This window comes from Glycine max, chromosome 10 (genome assembly GCF_000004515.6).
Source record: "Glycine max cultivar Williams 82 chromosome 10, Glycine_max_v4.0, whole genome shotgun sequence".
Lineage (NCBI taxonomy): Eukaryota > Viridiplantae > Streptophyta > Magnoliopsida > Fabales > Fabaceae > Glycine > Glycine max.
Window position 1 is genome coordinate 7,473,805 of NC_038246.2, and position 12,375 is coordinate 7,486,179.

The 12,375-nt window shown below is 33.6% G+C and overlaps 2 protein-coding genes across 2 annotated transcripts; one reads left to right on the top strand and one right to left on the bottom strand.

Moving 5' to 3' along the window:
• Positions 1-4,054: 4,054 nt before the first annotated feature.
• On the top strand, positions 4,055-4,992 carry LOC100790208 (auxin-responsive protein SAUR15). The gene has a single exon (XM_003537026.5). It carries the CDS (start codon positions 4,331-4,333, stop codon positions 4,715-4,717), a length of 387 nt encoding a protein of 128 aa, XP_003537074.1. The 5' UTR covers positions 4,055-4,330; the 3' UTR covers positions 4,718-4,992.
• A 1,318-nt stretch (positions 4,993-6,310) lies between these two features.
• On the bottom strand, positions 6,311-11,319 carry LOC102662021 (uncharacterized). The gene is made up of 3 exons (XM_014763035.3): positions 10,295-11,319; positions 7,917-8,085; positions 6,311-7,007 (listed from the first exon to the last, which is right to left on the bottom strand). The coding sequence occupies exons 1-3, from the start codon at positions 11,153-11,155 to the stop codon at positions 6,499-6,501; spliced, it is 1,539 nt and encodes a 512-aa protein (XP_014618521.1). The 5' UTR covers positions 11,156-11,319; the 3' UTR covers positions 6,311-6,498.
• Between the last annotated feature and the right edge of the window lie 1,056 nt (positions 11,320-12,375).

The window sequence follows — 12,375 nt, forward strand, 5'->3', positions numbered from 1 at the left end:
TTCATTTTACCTCACTGATTTAACAAAACATTTTGTAAATTTTGACGATCTTGTTTCGAGCCGAATATATTTTTAATAAGTTATATTTGGTAATAGTGAAGTGAATGTGAACCTTTTACCCATATAAATTTGTTTACTAATATATTTATATATTTTATTTATTTATATATATGTCGGAGTAGAGGGTGTCGCACTCACAAATCTGCACGCATAGTAAAACATGAAGTGTTAAAAAAGTATTACTGGAAAAAAGATTAAGGGTCATTGCCTCTATTATCCAGATTTTCAATTTTTGGTTCAAATGAGATAGGTGTCATTGCTAAACCCATCGGCCAAATGCATTAAACCCTAACTCGATGAGATTAGAAGCACTTATTAAAGAGAAGGAAGAGAGAGAAAAAGAACATGGATCTTGGCCTTGCCGTTGTCGATGGTGTCGTTGCTCTCCACCTCAAAGTGGAGAAAGGGAAAATGAAGAAGATGAAGGTGCAGTGTTTCTCCTGCAACTGGCTCATCGTCATGCACTTAAGTCATCCATCACACACACGAGGTGGAAGATGGAGGTTAAGGAGGAGAAGATGGAGATGAAGCCTGGTTTCATTACGACGGAGGTGGAAGATGGAGAAACCCTAGCGCAAAAATGCGAGGTTGGCACACAGAGTGAGTAAGAATAGAGAGAGGCAAGAGAGTAGAAGGAGATTTTAAAAACAATCAAAAATCTTTCAAGATGATTTGGTAAAATCGTCTTAGAATGACATCCTTCTAAGACAGTTTTCACAAAATCGTCTTAGAACGGTTTTCACAAAATCGTCTTACAATGATTATATTTATTTACAAAAATGTCGCCGCATTTCTTTCTAAGACAGTTGTTTATCAACCGACTTAAAATCAGCGTCGTGAAAACTAATTTTTCTAGTAGTAATGTCTTAATGAATGCTTAATTTATTTTCTTAGTATTAATTTATCCATAAGAATCAAAGACAAATAATAGGAATTTACAACAATTCATACGCCATGTTCAACCAATTAAGACTATGTTTGGTTTGTTGATAGGGAGCTCCAAACTCAATTTGGAGAAAAAAATGAGTTTGACATCATATTTGATTTCTCTCCACAAATATGTTTAAGGCTAAAATTTAGCTTAGAAACTCAATTTCAGAAAAATAACTATTGGAATACTTTTACAAACTATAATCCAAACATCCACTCAACTAAACTCCCTCAGAAAGTAATTTTTTATAACTCTATTAGAAAAAAAAATAAACACCCACTAAATCTTTTGGTCAATTTGACTTGTGTAAACTGTAAAGTATCAAATCATGAAAAATTAACAATTGTTTTCTATATTAACAATTAGAGTAGTACTGATTTGAGGTTGCAACCCGATTTCCTGTTTTACTCTTGGAAACTACATATAAACTTTAGTTAACATAGTTGAAAGTTTCAACTTGGAACCAAGAAATCAACCTATAGATAGTAAAATAATAAATACTTAAATAGCATAATTTTCCACACTGATGATCAGTAAAATAACAACAAATAATAATATTATAGAAACTGAATACTTAAGACAGGTGTTGCCAGAATCCAACTCGTGACCTCTCACATTTGAAGCAAGAATCATACCACTAGACCAAACATCCAGCTGTGAAATTTTAAAAATAAAATAAAATTTTATTTTAAGAATAATTTTTCATGTACATATTATGATTGTATCCGATTGGTATTCAAACTTTACAATGAAGTTAGAATCTGTGTTTTTGCTAGGAAACTAACGATAGATATGTGAAGAATTCAAATCCCTTTTCATGTCAGTACTCGATTGTTATTGTTATTCAAACTTTTCAACGAACTTGGCATCAGTGTTTTGCTAAGAATTTAAATCCTTTCTTATGTCAAAATCCTCACTCGGTAACAAGAAAAGAAAAATATTTATAATTAATAACGTCATTTTATCTTATAATGGCAAAGATTCATGCTTATTACATTTTTTTAGTATTCAATTACGGCTTTTGACACTTAGGTAAAATACCAGGATCTTCACAAATTTCAGTTCTATAAATTGGTTAAGAGATAATTAATTCTATCATTAAGACTTAGTCACACTTAAATTTTATATTTAAGGATATGTTGTGTGAAAATCAAATATATAAATTTCCCCACAAGCAAACATTGTTTACCTAGTCATTTCCATTAAGTGTTACTACCTTGTATGACAGGGAAAAGATAAGCATCTAAATTTATTTTTGATATTGGCCAAAACAAAAAGGGATCAAACATGACGATACCATGCCATTTCATTTCACTTCAATTGAGGATCACGTAATTTTGATTCGTGCGGGATTGCCGGGCAAGAAAGCAAGCAATAAACCATGATTTACAGGACAATTCCGTACCTAACGCCATGACACAAGAAAGAAAATCATATGTACCACAGTCAAACATTGTACGGGTTCCTTCAATTTTGTTAATCATGAACCACACCATAGTAACATTAATAATAATAATATTGAAAATTATCAATTTTTTTAATAAAAGTTATTAGTAAGATTAAGTTTATTATGTATAGACAAGTGCACTTGTTACATTTGTTTTAATATTTTGATATAGACCTTTTTGTATTAAAAAGACTTTTGATTTTCTCTAACGGCGGGATATATCTCGTTTATTATTGTATCATTTTAAGTTTAATATAATTTACATTTTTCCAAAAAAATAATAACAATACAACCTCAACGCGTAGTTTGGTGTGTTTGTTACCTTATTTTTTGTTGAATCAGGATATCATGACAAAAGTTAATAGCTAGTCTTCTGAAATTCATTTAAAAAATTGACTTCTACCCACAAATATTATTTTATATGAATAAGAAATAAACTCATGATCACCTATGAATAGTTTGTTTTGCTTGCACCGGTCAACCCCACAAACAATTTCCATGGCCCGGCCCACCCCACCACCTTTTGTTTGTCACCAATTGAAGCATCTTCCTTTGACCAAAACCAAACTATACGGCCTCTTAGCTAACCTTTCTCTTTCTAGATCCTTTTCTTTCTCTAGTTTTTTAATGAATTATGTTGACTTTTTTAAGCTTAATGGCATTTCAATCTTTTAAAATATTTTAAAATGCATGAAAATGAAAATACATTAAAAATATATGTATCATGTTCTAAAAGTCATTTATCATTTCTTAGTAATTTGCCTGAATGCATACCTTTAAATTTTCAACTCCCTTGCTTTTGTTTTTCTCCTTGCACGTTGTGGGTCCTTATCACTTCTAAGAGAGATATAGATCTAACACCATTTTTTTAGATGATTGATTTTCAATTAAATCTCACTAATAAGAATTTCTTATACTAGCCTTATTATATCTTTTTTTTGTAACAAAAAAAGAGTGGTGGAGAAGTAATATATAAGATTTCATAGGGTTTTGAAAAACGTGATTCAATAGTAGGAACTTGCATTTTCCCAATTCGTGGGTCACCATTTTGTGGCCTTTGATAATTTGAGATTTTAGATGAGAGTTCATTGGTGTTGATATAAGATAACAAAAGGCCGAATTAAACCCGTGAAACAAAAATGTACTAACCCATTTTTAGATTCAAACAACAACGATTCCTAAGGAGTGGACCACTAATAACCACGCCCACCGGATTAGTGTGGTCTTAAAATTTTTAATGAATGATATCAAATGCTTAATTAGAAGCCACCCATTTTTAAATTTTTCTTTTAGCCTTATTATACATATACAAGCCCTTGGTTTGCGCCACTTCAATGGCACGTATACAATTGCCACCTAATAATTCACAACCAACAAATGTGGGCGTGAGACTCACACCAACTGTATTATCATGCTGCTCTACTACTACTTTTAAAGTGGTAGTAGTAGTAGTGTGCCACACATTGCTGGTGTCTTTTTCCATAATTTATAACAATACCAAGTTATCTAATTTAATCTCTTTAACTATTATTAAGTCAGTCTTAAGCCAACGGCCACTTAAAGACAACTTAAAAGAACTTGAGGAATATTTTTTTCCATGCTCAAGACATTATAATTCAAACGTGGAAAAGAGGACTTTTCAAAAGGACAACATTCCCCCTTGTACTCTCATTTGTCTATGATCACCTTCTACCTTCTTCTTTGCTCTTACATACACATTCCTAAATCTAAATCCTCCCTTCAACTTGCACAATAGCCATTCCCTCATCTATACACAAAACTCCCCTTCCATATTCTCAAAGACCCTTCGGCGCTTAATTTTGTTTCAGAGACCACAGGTATCTTCTACAGAAGACAATTTTATATATGCTTAGTTTAGTCTGAATTGCAAAATGCTAGGGAAGAAGATGGTATCATTGAAGAAACTAGCCAAAAGGGTTAAGGGTGTTGGAGGAGCTGATCACTCTGACCCTCCATACCAAGAATGTTTGCTAAAGGGGTATGAGGAAGGTAAAGAATCACCCTCTAGCACAACCCCAACAGGTTTTTTTGCACTTTATGTTGGTGAGGAGCGTCAGAGATATGTGGTTCCAACCAGCTACCTCTCTCACCCTCTATTCAAGATGCTGCTGGAGAAGGCCTACAATGAATTTGGCTTTGCACAGAGGAATGGCCTAGTGGTGCCATGCAGTGTTTCCACATTTCAGGAGGTGGTGAATGCTATTGAATGCAACAATGGCAAGTTTGACTTGGGCAAGATTTTTGAAGATTTTGCTTAGCTAGAGTGCACAGCAAAACGGATATCATGTCATGTGCCTTGCCTTGTTAATTAATTAATTTCTTCTTTTGTTTCTTTGGTTAGTAGTGTTGAAATGCATCAGAACTATGACCTCTTTGTTGGTGGGTTATATTTATTGGATGTTGTTCTAGCCAGAATTTAGAACATAGGTCTTCATGATGGCTAGCTGAGTTAGCTTTAATTTCAATTAGGATTTTGATCTGACATGTAAATTAGTTTTTGCCTGTTTAATAGTGAACTATATATCAATATTTTTAAAGTCTATCTGCAGCTTATGCTTTTATAATTTTTCTCATACAATTTTAGCAAGTAAACTTATCCCCTAATTTTTCAACGGGCATCCGTGCCACAAAAGTGACCTCAGTAATCAGTGGCAACAATCGTGCACGTTCAGTTAGTCAACTGGGTGTCATCACAGGAAATCTTGTAATGCCTAGATTTGGAAAAAAGAAAAAAAAAATGATTTACCTCTTCATTGAATTTACACGTGTATTAGGTGCAATGGAATGGAATATTACTGCCATGTAAGATTTCTTTGATTGTTAAGAGTGTACTCCAATTTGTTTCCTACTCCCTTGAAGGAATCAAAAAGCAAAAAACTAGTCACAAATAAAGAAGATTGCTTTAAAGGTAATTCTTACGATTAAGTATATGCACAGGCACAAGTAGCTGGAACTGCAAGTAACTAGATAAAGTACTGCATAAAATTGTAAGCGTTAGTCATTTTTAAATTGATTTTTTACTTTTTGTTTGTATACAAAATAAATACTCTACAAGAGACAATTCTGCAACTATGTATACAAAACTTGAACTCTAGATCACTAGTTAACTAAACAATCTCATACTAATTGATCAGTAAACTTAGTGGTTTTGACACTCATTTAATTGCTTACTTAACAACATTATTTTAATAATATTTTTTATTTATATTGAAGGCCTAAGTAAATAATACTATTTTTAGGGACTAAATAAACAAATAGAGAAGTTTGGAATTAAAATAATCCACAATTTGATAAGTGTATGAGCGTGCTCCAAAGTAAAACGACTGGAGTACTGGACCACTGGCCAAGTTTCCCAGTTTGGCGGCAAATTTTTCAAGAAAACTTGATTAGTTTACCTAGACAATTTTTTTCCACGAAATTAATATTCATTAATTTCTCTCAAATTTCATTAAACTTTTATATCTTTAAAAATCGATTATCATCTGCCATTGGATTATAAAGCAAAAACTTAATAAATAATGCTTATTGCGGAAATGCTTGGTACACGTCAACACCAAGCACATCTCCTCAGAGATGACAGATTCAAAGTGCTAAAAGGGTAAAATAGAATCAATGTATAATAAAATGATAAAAAACCAAGGACTCATTTGGTTTGGCAGGGTGGATGAGTTGTTGTTATAAATCCTCTTGGACCTGTTTTTGATTCCTACAAATAAAGAAAAATGATAAAATTATGTGAGGTTGTATGTGTGCAAATGTGTGTGAGTAGCATCCTTCTTAATTCGGTCATAAATATGGTCGAAGTTCGAGACTGAAATAAACCAATAAACATTGCATTTCTTGATGCCATCTGACAGTAGAAAAATGAATCTCTGCATTCTTTTAATGCAATGGCAACTTTTGCAGATGCTTTGAATCCTTCATTGTAAATTGCAATATATTTATGTATACCTCCATATTAAAATACCTGGCCCTGGGAAATTCAACAGAGCAAGGAGAAATTGAAGAGGCAACGAAGTTTATGAATTTGATTACGAAATTATATAACCATTTGCTCAGCCTCAGAAGTGGAGTATGGTTCAATTTGTTGGTTTTCACTGTTACAACCTTCCACAAGTATTCTCTTCATATGATCAACTAGTCCTTGAATCTGCTCTCTTGAATGAAGGGGTGATGGATATATACAAGCACAATCCAACTTTCCATTTCGTATGGTGTCGAATACGGCAATGGATGGGCCAACACCATGAGCAGAAGCACATCCCACATAGTCTTCCAATCCAAACTCTCCAAGCATTTCGGCCGAGTCATCAAAGACGGGATCTTCAAACACGGAGATCAAGGCTGTTCTAAGCGATGATGATGGCGTCAAACCGGGGTTCTCGATTGCCTTGCACATGAGGTAGTTCAGGTCAGACATGTCTGTAAAATGCTTGTTGCAGTTCATAGCATTTACGATGGCTGTGTAGCTTTTCTTTGCCAACTCCCATAAGGTTTCTGTTTCTCCACACACGTCATGAGTGTTCAAGATGGCAGAATGGTAAAATCCTGAACCAAACATGGGAAGCATTGGCAAAAGAATGCCAAAATTATACCAAGAAATTCAAAAAGGTAAAATATTCCTTCATCATTCATATGCTCGGATTATTAATGATTTGAAAATTCCAGTGTATCATGCATTGGAGGTACCCAAGTTCATAGCTTTTGTTTCAAAAGTGTAAGGCAATTATCTAATATGTCACGAATAAACTATCTCAAAAGCTTAGACTTTTCATGTAGATACATGTGAATAGTTTTATATTATATCCCTAACATAACTAACAATTTAACTAAAGGCTGTAGCAAATGATTTCATTAACAAGTGATAGGAAAAAGTTTAATTTCATTAGTACAAGAGACAGCCTCCCTTAGTCCCTTACCTACCCACCCAAGAAATTGTTTTTACCACTTTCCAAAGATTAAATAAAAATGAAAGCATTATCAAGATACAGGGAACCTTGACAAGATTTGATACTGTTTATGTTGCAAGTGTCACTTTGTAGCCCACTCAAATAAATTTGAACCTATTATGTGGATTTGGACAATACAGGCTCCTTGTTTTAACAAGGTCTTGCAGTTTAAGTTAAAATATTAGTATTAGACTATTAGTTAGAATAACTAATGTTATGTGCCAACTGACAATTTTAGGATGTGTTTGGTTTAGAGGATGAAAATAGAAGAGAAATTTTTTAATTAAAGTAGAGTGTAAAAGGTGAGTCCCACAAAAAAAATACAAATTTATTTCTCTCCTCTCTACCAAACACACCATAAAAGAGACAACAATCTTTCCAATTTATTACACGAAGGACACAGCCTGAAAAAAGAAGAGCATGTATCAAGTAAACCAGTTAGGCATGATGCAAAGTAGCAGCAGCAGCATAATAAAACAAACAAAAATGACTAGAAAATATGGCTTACCAGCATTGTTACTGGGAAGGACTGGATCAAGAAGCGAGCGGCAATCAACAAGTGTTACTACAGCATACTTCTCTCTTTGATAATTAGGAAGGCATTTAGAGGTCCATGCAGCAATCATTCCAGCTGCAGCAAGTGCCCCACAAAGTTTAATACCTCTTGATTTGCATCCCTACATGATCTTGCATAATTAGCTTAATCCATCAAATTACCATATCATAAGCAAAAAGTGAGTACAGAGTAGGATGCCATATCAATCAGACTTCACAGAAATTAGATAATACTGTTACACATTGGATGCATAAGAATGAATTTTAATTACAAATATGTAGAGACCAAAAAGAAGATGATGTGACATTGCAGCTTATTATACCAGAAAAAAAAGATAGCAGCTTATATTAGTTATAAATGGCTGCAATTTTCTCCCAACTTCGAATATGAATTATCATTTATTAGCTGATAAATCCTAATTGATATTGTATAGAGTTTGGATCAAACCATAGGGCTGTGACCTGTGAAACACTAACCCCTCATTTGTAGTAGAGGCTCTCCCTTCCTAATATAGCTTTGGCTTTTAAGACTAATGACTTCTCTATAATGTGCCAAGTAAGTTTTTCTTCTTTTTTTTAAAAAAAAAATGTCTAGTATTTTCATCGCCTTTAAGAAAAGAGAAAATTCAGGTTTGCAAATAGAAATTGCAATAGTCAAGATTAATTTAATGTGTGTTTGGGAAAAAGTTACATCCAACATAACCAGCAACATTCTCTTTAAATTCAATACAAGAGCTCCTTCTCTGTCAAACTGATGTTTGGAAGCTTGAAATTGCAATCCAAACACACCTTAACAGTTGAGTAGATAAAGCCAGTGCACATAAGCCAGATGATAATAGTACTATAACACCTTTACCAGCAAAATGCTCTAGGTGGGTTGAAGTGTATTTCTGGTGATACCAATGTTAGTTTCTTTCGTTTAACAATGTAATGATAACCAAGTAGACACATGCTACAAAAAGATATAACTTATATTTTCTTGTGAAGCTGAAGACTGAATAATGACCCATGAACAGAAATGCAGGAACAGGACTTGTTATGTTAGTCAATTTATGCTGCAATTGGGTGTCGTCGTACTTGAACACAATTATCATCTACACATGGAATTTTGTAACCCATGCCTTATCCCATTCTCAATCATTCTTTCTGACAAAGACTCCAAGGGCCAGAACAAAGTTAACTACCACACAACTTCTGATTTTGAAAAGTGGTCATATTCTATGTAAGAAATTTCAATTATTGTTTTGGAGCTATAGAGATATGTATAAAAAAAAATAATTGATGGTCACTGTCGAGAGGACCAAAATTTGCGAAGCTTACGATAAGGGTACGACGTGACAGTAACACATAAGAGATGTCCAATTTTGAAAATCACAAGTCAGGGCAACGACATGACATCTAATATTATGTTAACATAAAATAAAAACAGTTAAAAAACAGACACAAATGTTTTAAAATTGAACATTAATCACTGTAAATACTGTATATTATTATTCAACTCATTACTGCGATATACAAATCCCACTTATATCGGTATCAAAAATTTAAAATATTAACTCAAAAAATAGGCTAAAGGTATAAAAAGACACCCAACAACATGATTAATCTTTGCTCGGAAAATTGGCTAATTAGGTTTAGTGAAATTTACTTCCTCAATTATGTTTTTGCATCTACGCTAGAATATGAAATCTTGATTAAAGAAACCAAACCAGTTTTCTTGAACCAACTAGATATTGATCATTATACGGGAATTAAAATAGAATTAATGAATAAGCCCAAATCGAAACAAATATTATATAAGAGAATCATTCCGCACGTGTCTATCGGATCTCCAAAGTCCTAATCAGTACTGAATAATAATATTCCCATTGGATATTCTATTTTATCTAATATACTATCTTGAGTCCATTTGTTATGAATTTTGAAAAGTCTCTTCCTCTAAATTATATCTTACATTAACTGTTTATTCTTGTACAAATACTTTAAGCGAAAACACGTTAATTAAGTAAAAAATTCAATAGAATAAAATCTTAATAATTTAAAGTATATATATTATTCTACTAAATACTAACAAAAATTCTTAATTGTTGTGAACTAATTAAATTAAATAAGTTCTACATTGACAACTTAAGATAATAATTAATTAGCCGGTCAATTAATTAATTACCAAGTTAGAGTTAAAGGTCAGATTTTCTTACAAAAATCAATCATCAACATTATGAATATTTTGTATCAATAAGAATAACTTGTCAACAGAAAATATACTTACTATACAATTAAACTAGTGAAGATAACAGAAAATAAAAAAGAAACAGGTTGATGATAACTCACGGCTAATAGGTTCTTGGTTTCATCCACATTCAGTTGCAACCTTATTATCCTCGAACTGCGAGGCGAGCCAACATCGATGAAACTCAAATTCGAGAACCTAAACGCGTTGAGCGTGTACCCGAGCACGTCCAACCCACGCGCCCAGAACGGCTTGTTCATCTTCCCCTCGGGAATCATATCCTCGATCGGAGAATTCACCTTCTCCCGGCTCGCCTCGTCGCCGGCTCCGCCGGTGACCAGGCGGAGGAGCTCCTTGAGCAGCGCCACGGCAGCGGCGCGGTCGCACGCAGCGGTGTGGAGGCGGAGGAACACGGCGAAGCGATCGTGGCTGATATTATACACGGCGGCGTGGAGGACGTCGGCGCCGGCTGAAGGGATCGTGTAGTCGCGCCACGTGTCCTGGTTCATCTCGTGCTCGAGGAGCGCGTGGAAGGGATCGTGGCCGTTGGACTGGGATTGGATGATGGTGGCCGTTGATGTGATATCGAAGGGGTGAATTTGGACGGTGGGAGTGGGAGGGGTGAGGAAGTGGAACGTATTGTTGGAGGGATCGAGGTGGATCTTGGAGCGGAGGATAGGGTGGGAATTTTGAAGTTTGTGGAGGGCATTTTGGACAACAGCAATTTGCGGCGGTTTTGAGAGGAGGAGGCTTAGCACTGTCACGCCGGTGCCGGCGGGAACGGCCTTGCACCAGCTGAATTCGGTGCCGCCGACTGGTCGGGCCTCGGGGGTTGGTGGGCTTTGGGCCTCAGTGTTACTATTTTGGGCCATTTTGTTGGATGGGAAAGAGTGAGAGGAGAGTGTGAGTGATAGGGAAGGGAAGATCAAGAGAGAGATAATAAGGATAAAGTGTAACATCATCTATATATCTTGAGTATGTGATTCGGGCATGAGTATGTGATTACAACTAAAAATATTATTTTATTTAAAATGGGTCTATCCAATAGAAGTAAAATTAGTTAGATATCAAATAAAAAATCTTAAATACAATATTTTGTAGCTTTGTTATACAATTGGAGTTGTTATCCTAGAAGTTGTCTCCCTTGACCATAATTTTTTTTTTCCATGCAATTTACCTCCTTCTCTATAGTAAAAATACTTTTTTTCATTTCTATTTGTAATCCTCATAGTTTGAATGATGTTTGTTCTTTTTTATATAACTCAATTTATAATATTATTTATATTAATTAGTTTTAGAGTAAAAATATTTATCAATAAAAAAACGAGAATATATTAATAAAGATAATTTTTAAAAAAATTATAAATTTAAGATAAATTTATTATTATAAATTAAATTAATTATTTTTTCATCTCAATCAATTAAGTAATTGAGTCTTAGGCATAAAAATATATGTTATATGCTGATTTGCAGGGGACCCACTGTGGATTTGTCGTGAAAAGAGTGTTGTGTTCCTTTAATGTAACTTGACGTTGAGGGCCGAACGTAGGATCCATAATAGGGAAGAATAAAACCCGTTCACGTTATCGCAGGTTGCGTGCGAGTTGAAGTGGGGGCACTATTGCAATATCAGTTTTTTTTTTTAAGAAAATAGCAATATCAGTTTTAAACTGATTGTGTCTGGACGAGTTGGATGAGTAGTCATGGGATTTTTGTTTTTTTACTGAGGTATCTGATGTTTTTTAAAATATAGAAAATTATTTTATTTTTTGAGAAAATATGACATATTTAATGTAAGACATTATTTTATTTCACTCCATTAATCATCTAAGAATATATGAAAAGATCCATATCATGCATGTTACTCCACTCAAATTATTCAAAAGTGAATAAACTAATACCAGTAGTTTAGTAGGTACATTATGAGATAAATATTTATTTTTAAATACTTAACATTTGTAATAAATCGTTTTTATCACCAAAAAATAATAAATCATTTTTTAAGATATAACTAGCAATTTAAATTGTGATATAAATTTTTCGTAACCGTAAAAAATACCTGATTGAAAGATATAAATGGTTAACAAAATAAAAAAAAAAGGATAGAAAAAAAATAATAGTTTGAAATAGTCGGATAAATTTTTTTCTAGTTGTATCTGTATTATGTAAAATACATTTTCAA

What these genes read in the sequence shown, in the direction of transcription:
- LOC102662021 (XM_014763035.3), bottom strand. Translation starts at nt 11,155, where the DNA reads ATGATGTTACACTTTATCCTTATTATCTCTCTCTTGATCTTCCCTTCC. An exon ending in AAACCAAGAACCTATTAGCC is followed by an intron (nt 8,086 to 10,294) that starts GTGAGTTATCAT and finishes AAGATCATGTAG; the next exon opens with GGATGCAAATCAAGAGGTAT. An exon ending in CCTTCCCAGTAACAATGCTG is followed by an intron (nt 7,008 to 7,916) that starts GTAAGCCATATT and finishes TGTTTGGTTCAG; the next exon opens with GATTTTACCATTCTGCCATC.
- LOC100790208 (XM_003537026.5), top strand. Translation starts at nt 4,331, where the DNA reads ATGCTAGGGAAGAAGATGGTATCATTGAAGAAACTAGCCAAAAGGGTT.